The sequence below is a fragment of the Carlito syrichta genome, unplaced genomic scaffold (genome assembly GCF_000164805.1).
Source record: "Carlito syrichta isolate Samal-C Ts95f unplaced genomic scaffold, Tarsius_syrichta-2.0.1 Scaffold309717, whole genome shotgun sequence".
NCBI lineage: Eukaryota > Metazoa > Chordata > Mammalia > Primates > Tarsiidae > Carlito > Carlito syrichta.
The window spans coordinates 164,177-182,688 of NW_007253813.1; the positions used below are offsets into that span (position 1 = coordinate 164,177).

Consider the following 18,512-nt stretch of genomic DNA (forward strand, 5'->3'; position numbering starts at 1 on the left):
ATGTCATTTAGGTAGACTCTTTAATGAAAGATATTTTATTGTCCATCAGTATTGACCAAAAGCCCTCCTATTCCCACAAAACAAAAGTTGTATGTATGAAATTCGCTTTCCCCGAAATCACGTGCCTGTCCGCCCTCCCAACTCCAGCCCTGTCTGGATGCTGAGGCCCTAGGCTGTCAGTCCTTGTCTCTACCCTGTCCCTGGCCTACAGGAGAAACCAAGGTGCTCTGAGGCCCCTGTCACAGAGACCCCCCTGTCATCCACATTTGCATCAAGGAAGTCATGGAGGCTGTGGAAAGTGTCCTCCTCCCCAACTTACAGGCGCCCGTTCCATCCCACTACCAGAGACGAGTTGGAGGGCAGGAGCCAGGCAGGCGAGAAAAGATGTGGAAGGCTTGGGAATGGTGGGCTCTTGCTACCGCCGAAGCGCAAAGAAATGAAAATCTATTCAAACAGAATGTCAATCTGTGTTTGGGGCTCTTACCTCATCTCAGATCAAATACCTGCTCTTTATTTACTGGTCCTGCAAATAGACACATCTTGGCCTTCTGGATTTAAAACAATTGATTGTTTCCTCTTTTCCTTATAATGAAGGAAACACACTAGTTTCAAAGAACCCCTCAGATAATTGTGACCTGACCTGCCATTGAACTTCAATTGGTTCTTTTACCTTATTCTACTAGCATTATAGGAACTTCATCTTACCATCATCAACTATTGTATTAAAGGGTTTGAAACCGTAATAATGGTTTTCACTAGGCAGAGTGCTCTGTATGAAAATGCTTTCCCCAACCTGGGCAACCTGGGGAGACCTCATCTCTACAATTAAAAAAAAAAAAATTAGCCATGTGTGGTGGCACGCACCTGTGGTTCCAGCTACTTGGAAGACTGAGGTGGAAGGATTGCCTGAGCCCAGCAGGTCAAGGCTGTGGTGGCCATGAGCGTGCTATTGCACTCCAGCCTAGGTGACAGAATGAGAATCCAACTCAAAAAAGAAAGGGAAGATGTTTCCCAGATGACTCTCGTGGGAGAGCGAAGAACCACGGCCCCCAGACTACACCCACTCAGTCAATGCCTCGTATCCGCCCCTCTTCCAGTAAACAGTGCTTAACTCTTGCATCGTTTCTAGAATGATTGAGATGATTTTCTTCCCCTTCGTTTCCAAAATGCATTTTTGGAAAATTCTGGGAAAAGCTTATCCTTACAAATGAAAACAAAATCTCAAGTGGATAAACTGACGTTTAAGAAATATGTCTCTGCCAGGCTCAGTGGCTCAGCTGTAATCCTGCGCTTTGGGAGGCTGAGGTGAGTGGACTGCCTGAGCCCCCAGGTTCGAGACCCACCTGGGCAACTTGGCGAGAACTCATCTCTACAATAAATCATAAAAACTAGCCAGGTGTGGTAGCGTGCACCTGTAGTTCCAGCTACTTGGAAGGCTGAGGCGGAAGGATCGCCGGAGCCCAGCGGGTCAAGGCTGTGGTGGCCGGGAGCGGCCACTGCACTCCAGTCTGGGTGCCAGAGTGAGACTCCAACTCAAAAAAACAAACAAACAAAAAAACAAATAAAAGAAATATGTCTCTTTCAGAACTTGGGGAAATGTCTTTGTCTTCACTTGGATAGCCTCTTCTGTTCCATGAACGGGTGTGCTGAAAGGCTATTTATTTCATTTACGCATCTATGGAGAAAATCTTTTCCCAGTAAACTAAATGGGAACTGTTATGAACACAGTGAACCTAGCACACTAGATATTATCCGCTAAGTGACACTGCTCACGTAACTCCTTTTTGCCCCACGTGAACCTGTTAGCACAAAGTGGACCAGGGTGGGCTCCTGACCTAAGAATAGCCAATCCCTTCACTGGACAGTGACACATACCAGTGAGGCCTGGTTTAAAAGGTGAGGTGGCCCAGTTGGAGTCTCCCGGCAATCAGAGTAGATAAGTAGCTGATGATCATGATGTAGAAAAGAATGTCAGGCCGGGTGTGGTGGCTCAGGCCTATAATCCTAGCACTTTGGGAGGCTGAGGTGAGAGGACTGCCTGAGCCCATGGGTTTGAGACCAGCCCGGGCAACTTGGCGAGACCTAGTCTCTACAATAAATCAAAAAAAGCTGGGCATGGTGGTATGTGCCTGTAGTTCCAGCTACTCGGAAGGCTGAGGTGGAAGGATCGCCTGAGCCCAGCAGGTCAATGGCTGGGGTGGCCATGAGTGAGCCACTGCACTCCAGTCTGGGCGACAAAGTGAGAGACTCCAACTCAAAAAAAAAAAAAAAAAAAAGAAAGGTGTAAGCCAAAGTCATTACAAGGGGACAGAAACTGTAAGTAAGCAAAAGCTGTGAATCAGAGTAGCTGGTGAATAGAGAGAACAGAGTAGACAGTGTACAAAGAACGAGTCACATGCATGGCAGAGCCAAGCCTAAAGGGCCGCCTTCTCCTGCTGAGACTCTGCATCCAATTTCTGCTCTTTCTTGGGCTTAGAGTTGATTTCTGAGTAGGAGACAGGGCTGGGGAGGCGCTTTCTGAGTGCCCGGGCACATACTCTTAAAATAATGTCACACTGCTTAAGCTAACTTACAGCTTCAGCAACTGTTTGTGTTTGTCCTCAGTTGAGATTCCTTGCAACTAAATAAGCCTACTTGGAGTAACCAGGTAAGTCGTTATGAGAGAACAGAAACTGTAAGTAGGTTAAGCTGTGAATTAGAGAATTTAGTGAGCAGAGAATGGAGCCTACAAGCCACGCTCAGTTGTTAAAAATAACATGCAGCAGGCCCGGTGGCTCTTACCTTGGGAGGCCAAGGTAAGAGGACTGCCTGGGTCCACGGGCTCGAGATCAGCCTGGACAATTTGGCGAGACCTCATCTCTACAATAAATAAAAAATTAGTTGGGTGTGGTGATGCATGCCTGTCATTCCAGCTACTTGGAAGGCTGAGGCAGAAGGATAAGCCCAGCAGGTTGAGGCAGCAGTGGCCATGAGCATGCCACTGCGCTCCTGCCTGAGCGACAGAGTGAGACCCCGACTCAAAAGAAAAAACACGCAATTTTATTTCCCTGACTGAATCTGGGAAAGTCTGATTCATTAAGTTTTAAAGCTTCTATCAGTTTAATGTTGGCATTGTAAGTTTACATATTAGTGGAACAATTTACATCAAGTTTTATTCTTATTTATTTTTACAAAGTCATCCTGCAGGCAAAGATACATATTCAGTAACTGGGAAGCCATAAAACTTCTGATCTATACTTTCAGGTTGGTTCGATCGTGATACTTGAGATAAGGATCATCAGCATACCAGTTTCGCCTCTTCCAGAAAGATGTCGTCATTTTATCTAAGAGCTTACTCTGGGTTTTATTGCAGAACACAAATTCCCTCAAGCGTTTTTTCCTTGCATTTGTCTTTTTCCATAATTTTTTCTTATAACCAGCCTGTAAGAGAGTACAAGGAAAAAAAAAAAACTTGTATCATGTCGAAAACAACAGGTATCGTCACATCTCATGGTATATAGGCCCAGCAGGGACAAAAACCAGAATTTCATAGGGGCTGGTATGTTTTTTGGAAAGATATAATTCTCAGTGGGGTGTGGGTAGAGAACGCATATGTAGTTTGAAAAAGTAGTATTAATAAGTTAATTTTTTTTGTTTGTTTCTGAGTTGGGGTCTCTGTCACCTAGACTGGAGTGCAGTGGCACAATCATGGCTCACTGCAGCCTCAACCTCCTGGGCTCAGGTGATCCCTCTGTCTCAGTCTCAACCGTCCAAATAACTAGGAATACAGGCATATGCCACCACTCTCAGTAATTTTTTTTTTTTTTTTGAAATGAGGTCTTGCTATGCTGCCCAGGCTGGTCTTGAACCTGGGCTCAAGCAATCCTCCTGCCTTCCAAAGTGCTGTAATAATAAGCATGAGCCACTGTGCCTGGCCAATATTTTAGAAAAAGGATTATTTGAATTAAAATCACTGAAAATAAAACTCAACAAATCTGTGTGGCTGAAGCAGAAGGATCGCCGGAGCCCAGCAGGTTGAGACTGCGGTGGCTGGGAGTGTGCCACTGCCCTCCAGCCTGGGTGACAGCGTGAGACTCCAACTCAAAAATAAAATAAAATGCTAGAAACAACATTATTTCTACAATTTAACTTAAACTGAACAATTTAAACTGCTTACAATTATAAATTTAAAGACCAAACCCAAATTCCTACATTAATGTTTCTAGTTTATAGGCCAAACTGGGTTCCTGTGGGTCTCTGATGTACACACACCTAACTTGCTGTCCTGCCCATCACCACCAGTATCCTTTAAAGATTACTCTGTGGCCGGGCGCGGTGGCTCAAGCCTGTAATCCCAGCACTTTGGGAGGCAGAGGTTTGAGACCAGCTTGGATAACTTGGTGAGACATTGTCTCTATAGTAAAATATTAGCTGGGCATAGTGGCATGTGCCTATAGTTCCAGCTACTTGGAAGACTGAGGCAGAAGGATCCCTTGAGCCCAGCAGGTTGAGGCTGCGGTGGCCATGAACGTGCCACTGCACTCCAGCCTGGGTGACAGAGTGAGATTCCAACTAAAAAAAAAAAAAAAAAAAAAGATTACTTGGTGTAATGGAACCACTATGAAAATGCTTAAGACTTTTTAGACAATCTCTGGATTCAGAAATGGAGGGATGTTAGCCAGGTGCAGTGGCTCAAGCCTGTAGTTCCAGTACTTTGGAAGGCTTAGACAGGAGGACTGCTGGAGCCCATGAGTTTGAGACCAGCCTAGGCAACATAGTGATACCTCATCTGTACAAAAAAATTAAAAAATTAGCCAGGCGTGGTGGCATGTACCTGTAGTCTGTCTCAGCTACTTAGAAGTTTGAGGCAGAAGGATCACCTGAGCCCAGGAAGTTGAGGCTGTGGTAAGCCAAGATTGTGTTACTGCACTCCAGCCTAGGTGACAGAGTAAGACCCTGACTCAAAAAGAAAAAGGAAGAAATGGAAGGAGGGAATAAACCATAAATAAGGCCGGGCTTGGTGGCTCAGCCTGTAATCCCAGCAATTTGGAAGGCCGAGATGAGTGGACTGCTTGAGCCCATGGGTTCGAGACCAGCCGGGGCAACTTGGCAAGACCTCATCTCTACAATAAGTTTTTAAAAAATTAGCTGGACGTGGTAGCGCACGCCTGTAGTTCTGACTACTTGGCTGAGGCAGAAGGATAGCTGGAGCCCAATATGTCGACGCTGGGGTGACTGTGAGTGTGCCACTGTACTCCCGCCTGGGTGTTGGAGTGAGACTCCAACTCAAAAAAAAAAAAAAAAAAAAAAAGGTCAAGCTCGGTGGCTTAGCCTGTAATCCCAGCAATGTGGGAGGCCAAGGCGAGTGGATTGCCTGAGCCCACAGATTCAAAACCAGCCCAGGCAACTTGGTGAGATCTTGTCTCTACAATAAAAAAATTTAAAAATAGTTGGGCATGGTAGCACGCACTTGTAGTTCTGGCTACTTGGAAGGCTGAGGCGTAAGGATCACGGGAGCCCAGCAGGTTGACACTGGGGTGGCGGTAAGTGTGCCACACTCCAGCATGAGCGACGGAATGAAACTCCAACTCAAAAAAAAAAAAAAACCAGTAAGTATTAGAAGCGCCAGGTGTGATGGCTCATGTCTATAATCCCAGAACTTTGGGAGGCAGAGGCAAGAGGATTGCCTGAGCCCCGGGGTCTAGCCTGGGTAAATTAGCTGGGCATGGTGTGCGTGTTTGTAATTCCAGCTACTTGGAAGGCTGAGGCAGAAGGATCACCTGAGCCCAGCAGACCAAGGCTTTTTTTTTTAAGATTCCAACTTAAAAAAAAAAAAATACGGACACCTGGATAAGACTGTGCCATATAAAATACTTTCAGTTTTTATACATTCGTGCACGTTCCAAGGGTATAGTCACTTCCTTGCTGTGTGACTTGGGCAAGCTGTTTGTACTCTCTGCACCCCAGATTCCTTATCCAAACAGGGAATGATGTCTACTTGTAGGATTGTTGTGAGGCTTCAAATGAAGTAAGCCAGGTGAAAATGCTTAGGATTATATGTACTAGCTGCCATTATTGTTTTTGTTGTTGGTTATCTCCCCTAAGAAAGCACTTTGTGGCCAGGAATGGTGGCTCACGCCTGTAATCCCAGAACTTTGGGAGGCTGAGGTAGGAGGACTGGTTGAGCCCAGGAGTTTGAGACCAGCCTGGGCTGAACATAGCAAGATCTCTAGCCGGGTATGGTGATGTGCAACTGTACTGTCCACTACTTGGGAAGCTGAGGAGGGAAGGTTGCTTGAGCCCAGGAGTTCAAGGCTGTGGTGAGCCATGATTGTGCCACTGCACTCCAACTAAAAAAAAATTAATGAATTAATTAATAGACAATCTCTCAACCTCTCAAACAATGAGAAAGTTCTACCACCTATTTTATTTTTAGAAGGAACCAAATTTGATCTTTGAAGAATTATTAGTTAACTTCCAAGTAGTAAAAGAGAATTAGGATTTGAACAGTTATTAAAACTCTAAGATGACTAGGCTTGGTGGCTCACACCTACATCTCACCACTTTGAGAGGCCAAGGCAGGAGGATTGCTTGAGCCCAGGAGTTTGAGACCAGCCTGGAAACATAGTGAGATCCTGTCTCTATAAAAAATAAAAAAGTCAGCCGGGCCTGGTGGCGCACACCTGTAGCCCCAGCTACACAGAAAGCTAAGGCAGAAGGATTGCCTGAGTCCAGGAGATCAAGACTGTGGTGAGCCATGATTATGCCACTACACTCCAGCCTGGGCGATTGAGTAAGACCTTTTCTCAAAACAAAACAAAACTTCAAAGATAGTTTTGTAAAACTGGTCTTAAGCTGCTTTCTAATTATCAGGTACTCTCTTTCCTTGAAAAAGAACGGGAATGAAAAAGCTCAGGACATCCTGTGGGAGAAGAAAGAGAAATAACAATTTTTCAGGCAGCTCAGAGGCTGTGGTACCTTGTCAGAGTAGTCTTAGAAGGTTCCTGATCATGCATACCAACAGAGAGAAGAGCTTGTAAATTGTTTAAAAAGTGTATGTGGGGTGAATATTCTGCCATGAAGATTAAGCCATCTAAGAATCCAAAACAAGGCAGGCTGAAATGCTCTTCAGGAAAAGACTGGCAGGAGTGGAAACTGCCACGGGGGCGGGGGGCTGACACCTCATCAACAAGGGTACTCGCATAATGAACATTTGTATACCTAATCCTGAATTGTACCCCACATCTTTAAAGTTAAAAATAATGAAAGAAATGCTCTTCAGTCCCCAAATCGGAGCCATGCGACTGAGGCTGCCGAAGTCTACCGTGCTGCTGTGACACTCTAGGCTTAAACTGAGCCTCCAGATTGGTTATAAACTTCCAGGGTTTCAAAGGCTTCTGGAACTCACCAGAGAAGCCAGACATGCTAGAAGACCTGAGGTGATATCGGGTACAATGTATACAGGTGGGATGGGGGGGTGCACTTAAAGGCCAGACCTCTTTGCTGCTATACAATGCATCCACATAACAAAAACTCTCTGGACCACTAAGACCTATTGAAATAATTTTTTTTAAAATGACCTTGCCCTACAGTGAAGACTTCTGCCATAGTGAATAGCATTTTGTTTCATTAATGCGTACATGTTGTCTTCACATCAACTCTGGTACTTTGGCACAGCACTGCACCAGCTACTGGTAAGATTGGTGAGGGAGGAGAGATTTCAATGAACAGGCTAAGTGAATTCTGCTTCAGGTTAATCTCCTGTTCTCACTACTTTTTCAGTTAAGTAACAGTTTAAAGACTCACCTTTCTCCTTAGCCAAAGGCCAGAATGAAGTCGAAGAAACCTGTAGATGACAGCTTTCACAGTCTTTCTCTTGCCTTTCCGTGAACTGAAGTATGTTACCGTTCTGATGGGCAGCTTCAGGACATTTGGGAGCAAGGGGGCCACCCTAAAACATATTTTAAAACACTGAACTCAGTAATCAGGCTGAATAAAAGCTAAAACCCATATCAGTACTTGGAAATGAGCAGAGCTCCTCCACTGACATGGCACTCTGAAATACAATGCTGCTTCAAATGTTCCATGATGCTAAGCATAAGTAAGCATGGCGACACACAACCTGCAAGCCTTTTTTTTGGAGTCAAAGTCTCATTCTGTCACCCAGGCTGGAGTGCAGTGGCACGATCATGGCCACTGCGGCCTCGACCTCTGGGCTTAGACGATCCTTCTGCTTCAGCCTTCCAAGCACTTGGAACTACAGGCACGTGCTACCACACCTGGCTAATTTTTTGATTTACTGTAGAGACAAGGTCTCGCCAAGTTGCCCAGGCTTGTCTCAAACCCCTGGGCTCAGGCAATGCTCTCGCCTCAGCCTCCCAAAGTGCTGGGATTATGGGTGTGAGCCACTGCACCCACTGCAAGCCTTCTTAGATCCATTCCCTCAATCCCTAGGAAGACTGTATCCTATTCTATTTCAGTCACCTGTCCCCAGATTATAAACTCCTTGAGGACTTATCTTTGTGTCCTTTTTGCCAAGTACAGTGCCTGGCACCCAGGAGTGCGTTAACTGATTACTTGCTGACTGAACACCACACAGCGCCGCCTTTTAAGCTGAGCATTCTGTTCACCCTCTTCTTTGGCTGACAGCTTCCATCCAGGAAATCACATATACGAAATAAGAAACGTGCTCTGCTTGGTAGCTCCTGCTGTTAGCATGTAAGTGAGTGGATGTCAGTCATCGTCTCCCGCTCAGTTGGGTAGAAGTGTGCATGATAAACTGCTGGTGGGCAGAGAATATCATCTACTTCTAGGATATCTTTGCATGTATGAATATTTTAGAAATTCTGTCTAAGCATCATGTTTACTGGAATATACCTATTAAAGATCGTTGCAGTATGACCATATGTCAGGTTTCTGACAGATGTAATGAGTCTTGGAGCAGAGGAAACAACTGGTGTCTGAATATGACTAAAGTGTCCTGTGGATAATGCAGAAATAAGAGAGGCATTCTTGGCACAGTTTCGATAGGCTGAAGATGCCAAAATATTCAGGGGCCGTAAGACACCTGTAAAGATAGAAGAGTATATATACTCAAAATGATACTCCGAAATATGCATCCAAACATTAAAAATTAAGTTACGTATCAAAGCAATGCAATGTTATACATCATTAATGTGCCGGAAGCATCAGACTCACCTGTGAAGCTTTTACCATCTTGACTGAAGTACAACTCGCCTACCACAGAATCACCCATTTTATGTGTACAATTCAATGATTTTTAGCAGATTTAGGGTTGTGTAACACATCACAACCCAGTCTGATGTGTCCTAGCTCTCTCCCAGTACTAGGGAATGAGATGAGTATCATTAATTCCCACCTCCCAGATTCCCACACTCCAGTGAGACAGAACTCCTACACACAGCGCAATGGCAGGTCTGGGATGTGAAAACCTAGACCCTTCTTGGAAAGACAAGTGTTGAGAAAAGGATCCATGAAGAAAACAGAAAAGGTGCTTGTATTCTCTTCTAGAAAGTGAATAGGCCCTTAGAGGAAGAAGAACACATTTCGGGTAGGATGAGCAACACAGGCAAAGGCCTGGGGGCGGAACAAATAAAGTTAGCCCTTCAGCAGCACAGTTTGACCTGCACAGATCCACTGAAATGTGGATTTTCTCCAATAAAAGTTACACCGAGTGTGCCTGCCTCCACCTCTTCTGCTTCTGTCACCTGGAGACAGCAAGACCAGTCACTCCTCTTCCTCCTCAGCCCATTCACTGCAAAGACAAGGATCAGCCGGGCACAGTGGCTAGAGCCTGGAATCCCAGCACTTTGGGAGGCTGAGGCGAGAGGACTGCCTGAGCTCAGGGGTTCGAGCCCAGCCTGGACAACTTGGCGAGACCCTGTCTCTGCAATAAATAAAAAAATAACCCGGGCGTGGTAGCATGCACCTGTAGTTCCAGCTACCTGTAGTTCCAGACTGAGGTGGAAGGATCGCCACTGCACTCCTGCCTGGGCAACAGTGAGATGCCAACTCAAAAAAAAAAAAAAAAAAAGACAACAAGGATGAAGACCTTTACGGTGACCTACTTCGACTTAGAGATAATAAATATATTTCTCTTCCTTATGATTGTCTTTTCTCTGGGTTTATTGTAAGAATATAGTATATAATACATATAACATAAAGTATGTGTTAATCGACTATGTTATTGGTAAAGCTTCTTCTGGTCAACAGTAGGCTGTCAGTAGTTACGTTTGCGGGAGTCAAAAGTTACACTAGAATTTTCAACTGATTTGGGGTCGGCAGCCCAACCCCTTGAACAACTATGTTGTTCAAGGTTAGCTGCACACGTACAGAAGGGGGACCAGACCTCCCACAGAGGCTGAGACTTGTGTGACTGTACTGGAGACGACTGGGAAGAGGGCATGGGAACTGAGATGGGGCAGGTCAAAGGCAGGTTTCAGAGGGCCTGGGGTTGGATGCTGTCTTCTCTTGTCAATTCTTCCCACTACGGCCAGACTAATAGTAGTTCATGGCTGCAAATTAGAATCCCTCAGGGAGTTCTGGCTCCACAAGTAAGTTCTGACTGAGTTTAGTGAGAGACTCAAAATTGCTCATTTTAAAAAGTTCTGGCTGGGCATGGTGGCTCACGCCTATAGTTCCAGCTAGTTGGAAGGCTAAGGCGGAAGGATCGCCTGAGCCCAGCAAGTGGAGGTTGCAGTGGCCATGAGTGTGCCACTACCCTCCAGCCGGAGAGACAGAGTGAGACTCCAAATTTAAAAAAAAGGTTCCACAGAATGATGGAAATGTCCCAAAACTGAAATGTGTGATGGTTGTACAACTTGCTAAATTTCCTTTTAAAAATCATCAAATTGTACACATAAGACAGGTAATTCTATGGCATGTAAATTCTACTTCAATAAAGTTGGTTTTTAAAAAAAAGCTCATCAAGAGAGTGGGGAGACAGTTCACAGAATGGGGAGAAATATTTACCAACTGTAAATCTGACAAAGGCCTAACATCCAGGATCTACAAGGAACTCATAGTGCCAAAAGGAAAAAAACAACCCGATTACAAAGTGAGCAAAAGGGCAACCCCCTCGGGTCCCCTCTCACTATGGGAGCTTTTCTGTCCTCTCAATAAATCCTGCTTCAAAAATTTAAAAAAAAGTGGGGCTTGGTGGCTCAGCCTGTAATCCCGCACCTTTGGGAGGCTGAGGTGAGTGGACTGCCTGAACCCGCGGGTTTGAGACCCTCCTGGGCAACTTGGCGAGACCTCATCTCTACAATAAATCAAAAATTAGCCGGGCGTGGTAGCGCACGCCTGTGTTCCAGCTACTTAAAAGGCTGAGGCAGAAGGATCGCAGGAGCCCAGCAGGTCGAGGCTGCGATGGCCGGGAGTGGCCACTGCCCTCTAGTCTGGGCGACAGAGTGAGACTTCAACTCAAAAATAATAATAATAATAATAATAATAATAATAATTTTTAAAAGTGGGCAAAAGATACGCATAGACACTTCTCAGAAGAAGACATACAAGCAGCCAACATATACATGAAAAAATGCTCAGCATCACTAGTCATCAAAGAAATGCAAATTAAAACCACACTGAGATACCACCTAACTCCAGTCAGGACGGCCATCATCAAGAACTCAAAAAACAACAGATGCTGGAGAGGATGGGGGTGGGGGGGAGAGGGAAGGGAACGCTTCTCCACTGTTGGTAAGAGTGTAACCTAGTACAACCTCTGTGGAAAACAGTGTGGCAATTTCTTTTTTTCTTTTTCTTTCTTTTTTTTTTTTGCATCAGAGTCTCACTCTGTTGCCCAGGCTGGAGTGCAGTGGCATGCTAATGGTTACCCCAGTGTCAACATGCTGGGCTCAGGGATCCTTCCGCTTCAGCCTTCCAAGTAGCTGGGACTACAGGTACGTGCTACCATGCCCAGCTAAATTTTTTTTGATATAGTGTAGATACGAGGCATCACCAAGTTGTCCAGGCTGGTCTCGAACCCCTAGGCTCAGGCAATCTTCTCATCCTATCGCCTCGGCCTCCCAAAGTGCTGGGATTACAGGCTTGAGCCACTGCACCTGGCCACAAGTGTGGCAATTTCTAAAAGATCTAAAAATTGACCTTCCATATGACCCAGCAATCCCCCTTCTGGGAATAAACCTGGAGGAACTCAAATCACTCTATAAAAAATATACCTGCATATACATGTTTACTGCAGCACTATTCACAATAGCAAAAACATGGAACCAACTATGCTGCCCATCGAAAGTGGACTAGATAAAGGAAATGGGGTACATACACACAATGGAATCCTATGCAGCCATAAGACAACACAATTATGGACTTCGCAGCAACTTGGATGATTTAAGAGTCGATCATACTCAGTGATCTATCACAGAAACAAAGATCTGAGTACCACGTGCTCACTCATAAATGGACCCTGAACTTTACCATAATACTACAAGAAAGGGATTGGCAGTTGTGGGACTCTGCCAGGGAAGGGAGGGGGCAAGTAACATTAATAAGGGTACCCAATCTCAAACCAGGCAAAGCAGGGACCAAGAAGAAGTCCAAACTTCACCTGCACGATGACCACTTGTGTACCCAACCCTGAATTGCACCCCACATCTTTAAAAAAAAAAGGATCCAGGCAAGGTGGCATATACCTGTATTTCCAACTATTGGGAGGCAGAGGCAGAAGGATTGCCTGAGCCCGGCAGGTCGAGGTTGTGGTGGCTGGGGTGGCACCATCCAGCCTGGGGTGACAGAGTGAGACTCCAACTCAAAAAAAAAAAAAGTTGCACCTGACTGATGCTAAGCTAGGCCTTGGAACTGCTGCTCTGTTGCCCACTGCACTGATTTCACATGATATGAGGACGGTGTGGTGCAGAAGTGCCAGGGTTTGAATCAGTCGGGGTTCACACTGTAGCTCTACTACTGGCTGTGTCAACAGGGACAAGTTACTGAACCTCTCTGGGCCCAGTTTCTCAAATGTTAATGAGGTTAATTAAAGAAAATTAAGTGAGATAAAGCATGTGAAATGCCTGGAACAGTGTGTTGCAGAGAGAAAACATTTAATGAATGTTGACAGCAGATAATGAAGAGCTAAGGAGTACTTAGCTTAGGCATACAAGTTGAGTATCCCTTACCTGAAACGTTTGGGACTAGAAGTGTTTTGGATTTTGGATGTTTTCTAAATTTCAGAATATTTGCACACACACAATCTTCAGAATGGAAATCAAGTCTAAACACAAAATTAATTCATGTTTCATATACACTGTATACACAGAGCCTGAAGGTCAATTCATACAATATTTTAAACAATTTGATACATGAAACAAAGTTCTGATTGCTACCTGTCGCAGAAGGTTAGGTGTGAAATTTCCCACTGTGGAATCATCACCAACAGTACACAAAGAGTTTCAGACTTTGAAGCATTTTGGGATTTCGGATTAGTGATGCTCAACCTGTATATGTTAATAGGTGGCAGAATGAAGACAGAGCATTTAAAACTCTTATTTTACTTTTCTCCACCAAAGATAACAGTTTTTATTTATTTACTTATTTTTTGTGAGTCTGAGTCTCACTTTGTCACAGGCTAGAGTGCAGTGGCACACTCACAGCCACCGCAGCCTCAACCTGCTGGGCTCAGGTGATCCTTCCACCTCAGCCTTCCAAGGAGCTGGAACCACAGGTGTGTGCCACCACATCTGGCTAATTTTTTGTTGTTGCTTATTGTACAGACAAGGTTTTACCAATTTGACCAGGCTGGTCTCAGACCCCTGGGTTCAGGCACCTCTCAAAGTGCTAGGATTACAGGTATGAGTCACCACACCTGGCAAGATAATTTTCAAACTGAAAAGGGTAGCATTAATACTGGCAGGTTAGTTGAAATGCAAGATTCATGAAACTGTTTTGTTTTGGTTTTTTTTTTGAGTCAGAGTCTCACTCTGTCACCCAGGCTGGAGTGCAGTAGCACACTCATGATCACTGAAGCCACGACTTGCTGGGCTCAGGTGATCCTGCCACCTCAGCCTTCCAAGTAGCTGGAACCACAGGAACACAACAGCTAATGCCCAGCTAATTCTTTTGATTTATTGTAGAAACAAGGTCTTGCCATGTTGCTCAGGGCAGTCTCGAACCCCTGAGTTCAGGTAATCCTCTCGCCTCAGCATCACAAAGTGCTGGGATTATAGGCATGAGCCACAGCGCCTGGCTCATGAAACTGTTGAGAGCCAGTTTCAAAGGGCTCCTGAAAATCAAATTCAAATATACAATGCAGGAATTCAAGCTTCTGGGTATAAGTAAGTTAAATCTCGAAGAACTGAGAAGATCTACAGATGTAGATTACAGGAAGTAATCTTTGAAAGATTAAGTGAAATGAAGAGGAGGACAAGAAATTTGTCCCAATTTTCACAGGTCATGAGATCCTCAGTTAAAAAAAAAAATCTCAGAAATTCTTGGAGGCTGGGCTTGATGGCTCAGTCTGTAATCCCAGCACTTTGGGAGGCCGAGATGAGTGGATTGCCTGAACCTGTGGGTTTGAGACCCGCCCGGGCAACTTGGCAAGACCTCGTCTCTACAATAAGTCTCTACAATAAATCAAAAATTAGCTGGGCGTGGTAGCGCACGCCTGCAGTTCCAGCTTCTTGGAAGGCTGAGGAGGAAGGATTGCCGGAGCCCAGCAGGTTGAGGCCAAGGTGGCCGGGAGCGTGCCACTGCACTCCAGTCTGGGTGACAGTGAGCCCCCAACTGGAAAAAAAAAAAGGAAGGAAATTCTTGGAAACCACCTCTGGAGGAAGTGAGCAGATAGTCTGGAACATATAAATGGGTAAACTACAGGCTCATTTGTACAAAAAATGTTAGTCTAGATTAATAGGAAATTCACTGCAAAAAAAAATTGAGGCCAGGTGTGGTGGCTCAAGCTTTTAATACCACCACTTTGGAAGGCCGAGGTGGGAGGACTGCTTGAGTTCAGGAGTTCAAGGGCAGCCTAGGCAACATAATAAGACCTCATCTCTACAAAAAATCAAAAAATTAGCCGGGAATGGTGGCACATGCCTGTAATCCCAGCTACCTGGGAGGCTGAAGCAGAAGGATCACCAAAAGGCTGCATATACAGTGAATCTGGATTGTGCCACTGCACTCTAGCCTGTGTGACAAAGTGAGATCCTAACTCAAAAAAGAAAAATTGCCAGGCAGAGTCAGTTGTTTTTCTTTTTCTTGAGTCAGAGTCTCACTCTGTTGCTCATTGCCACTGCAGCCTCAACCTGCTGGGCTCAGGTGATCCTTCCACCTCAGCCTTCCAAGTAGCTGGAACCACAGGCACCTGCCGCCATGCCTGGCTACTTTTTTTGATATTTTGTGAAGATGAGGTCTTGCCAAGTTGCCCAGGCTAGAGCCGGGCACAGTGGCTCATGCCTGTAATCCCAGCACTTTGGGAGGCTGAGGTGAGAGGATTAGCATGAGCCCATGGGTTCGAGACCAGCCTGGGCAACTCGGCGAGACCTCATCTCTACAATTATAAAAAAAATCATCTATTTAAAAAATACAAGAACTGGCCAGGCGCAGTCACAGTGGCTCACGCCTATCATCCCAGCACTCTGGGAGGCTGAGGCAAGAGGATTGCCTATGCCCATGGGTTCAAGACCAGCCTGGGCAACTTGATGAGATCTCATCTCTATAATAAATCAAAAAATTAGCTGGGCATGGTGGCACGTGCCTGTAGTTCCAGCTACCTGGAAGGTTAAGGCAGAAGGATGGCCAGAGCCCAGCAGGCTGAGGCTGTGGTGGCTATGAGCATGCACTGCCCTCCAGCCTAGTCGACAGTGAGATTCCGAATCAAAGAAAAGAAAAGAAAACAAAAGGAAAAAGAGTACATACGGCATGATTCAATTCATGTCAAGTTCAAAACCAGGCAAGACGAATGATAGGTTATTGAGAGACTCACAAATTGGCATATTGGTGGTGAAACCACAATAGAAAAAAAGGCAACCTAATACAGTAATTATAAAAATAAGAAGAGTGAGCCGGGCTTGGTGGCTCAGCCTGTAATCCCGCGCCTTTGGGAGGCTGAGGTGAGTGGATTGCCTGAGCCCGCGGGTTCGAGACCCGCCTGGGCAGCGAGACCTCATCTCTACAATAAATCAAAAAATCTGCCAGGCGTGGTAGCACATGCCTGTAATTCCGGCTACTCGGAAGGCTGAGGCAGAAGGATTTACTGGAGCCCAGCAGGTGAGACTGCAGTGACTGGGAGCGGCCACTGCACTCCAGTCTGGGCGACAGAGTGAGACTCCAACTCAAAAATAAATAAATAAATAAATAAAAATAAGAAGAGTATTTCCATTTGGCAGGAGAGGATTACGACCGGGGTGAAAGGCCTTCCGGTAATGCTGTCTCGACTGAGGTGTTAGTTGCATGGGTGTTTGCTTTGGAATTGTTTAACCGATCTGCATGTTTACAGAAAATTTTCCTTGGACGTGTTACATTCCGCGCGCACACACACGAAACACTCCACCTGGAAAAAAGGTCTTTTCTAACAGGAAGTTTTAGAACGCTGCGTTTTTTCTTCTTGGTCTTGCTTTCTAGCTTTTTCCCACAGAATCCATGCAAAGCTCATCTGTTTTGGGTTAAAGGAACCGACCGATCACCCCGTGGCATCCGGATGACTTAACCTTCCGCGACCTTCCAGCGCCCACTCCCGCCGCCTCTGGGCCCCGAGTCCCGCATTCCGACCCTGGAGCTGGGGTTGCGGCTAAACAAGCCGCCGTCCCGCGCAGAAGCCCCGGCGCCCCGCAAGCCGCCCGCCCGCGGGACCTCGTTGAGCCCGAGAAGGCGGCCCGAACCCGGTTCGCAGCGGCGGAGCCTCAGCTCCGCGCCCCAAGGTCGAAGGCCGCGAGCGGCGGGCCCCAGCCTCCCGGTCGGAAAGTGAGGCGGACGCTCTGGCCCCCTTTCTGGCCCCGCGCCCCCACCCGTCCCTCCGGCCTGTTTTCCGGGAAAGGAGAAGTCGGGGAGCGCGGACCCGACGGCCCGCGCGTGGACCGGTCGGGCGCGGGTGGCCGCCACCCTGCAGCCGAGAGCGCAGAGCAGGCCCGTGGCTTCAAACGCGACCCGTTCTCCCCTGCCAACCTCCGGAGCCGACGTCCCCCCAGCCCCTCGCCCTCGCCCGTTCCCCCTTCCCGGACGCGGACAAAAGGGCAGACCTGATAGCTCCCCGCTCACCTGAGGCCGCTCTCACTGCGCCGGCGAGCGCGGAGGCGGCCATCTTGCCCCTCGCCTACGGCGGCCGCGGCGGGTCGAAAGTCCCGGAGCGAAGCGACCGCGCGGAGTCCAGGAGCCTGTCACCCGAGCGGGCCGCGCCGCATCTGTCCTTGGCCGCTGTCAGACGACGGCCCGGGGAAGGCTGGCGAACGTTCCTTGCCAGCACACGGTGGCAGGATCTCCATGAAGCACGCGGCGCACTCGAAGCCATTTCTTTCGCTCTTTTTATTAAATTTGAGAAGACACTTGCTAACTTCCAAAACGGGACGGCGTTAGGATAAATGGGAAAAAAGTCACATTATTGACAGCCATTTTGGACAAAAGTTGCACGCCAGTTATAACCAGGTGATTGTAAGTATTCTAAAGATGTTTGAGCCCTGCTCCCAGTACAATAAATGAAAAAACAAAAACGCAAAAAACCGAAGGATGTTACACACACGTGTTTTTAAAAATTAGCAATACTGTCGTTTGGAAGAACAGCATCTCGACTTTCCCCGGTAACTGCACATTCCCTATTTATTCCAGAGGATTAGTGCACATATACAAAGGGAATCCCCCCCAAAAAAAGTGGAATTCTATTTTGGGGGGCGGGCTACTTGTGCCCAGCTTCCCCTCTAGCTTAAATGTTCCAGGAACGCGCAGGCATCGGGGTGCCAGTCAGCTTCGATGAGTTTTTGGGGCGCTTCAACCCGTTTGCCCATTTCATGACAGGGGAATATACCGGCCCACCTGCCCTCACCGCGCCAGTGGTGAGCAGTTTGACCAAAAACCGCAGGACCCCCATGCTCCACCCCCCGAACTCACCGGATCTGGCCGTGAGAAACTTTGTTGTTGTTTCCCTGGAAGAAAGAAGTCCTCGAAGGGAAACATTTTGCCAGTTTGGAAGAGGTGAAACCCCCAAAAAATGGCAGAAGCACTCAAAGGCATCAAAATCCATGAGCTCAAAAACGTTTCAGGAGTGAAAAAAGCACCTTGATATAGGTGTATTGCATCAGAGAGTACTTTGAAGAAGACAAGTTTAAACATGTAAGAATACACAACTTTTTTTATTATAAAATGTGGGGTACAATTCAGGGTTAGGTATACAAACATCGATTATGCAGGCACCCTTGTTGAGGTGTGCCCCTCCCTCCCCTGGCAGTTTCCCTCAACTGCCAAGCCCTTTCTTATACTATCATAATTGTTCAAGGTCCGCTTATGAGTGAGAACATATGGTATTCTGTTCTTGGTTTCTGAGAATACACAACTTTTTAATTGATAAATTCCAG

At 46.5% G+C, this 18,512-nt stretch overlaps 1 protein-coding gene across 1 annotated transcript; it reads right to left on the reverse strand.

Annotated features, from left to right (window-relative positions):
• Positions 1-3,024: 3,024 nt before the first annotated feature.
• MRPL35 (mitochondrial ribosomal protein L35) lies at positions 3,025-17,285 on the reverse strand. Its single transcript, XM_008067581.2, has 4 exons — positions 17,206-17,285; positions 8,857-9,046; positions 7,786-7,930; positions 3,025-3,420 (listed from the first exon to the last, which is right to left on the reverse strand). Exons 1-4 carry the CDS (start codon positions 17,246-17,248, stop codon positions 3,232-3,234), a joined length of 567 nt encoding a protein of 188 aa, XP_008065772.1. The 5' UTR covers positions 17,249-17,285; the 3' UTR covers positions 3,025-3,231.
• Positions 17,286-18,512: the final 1,227 nt, after the last annotated feature.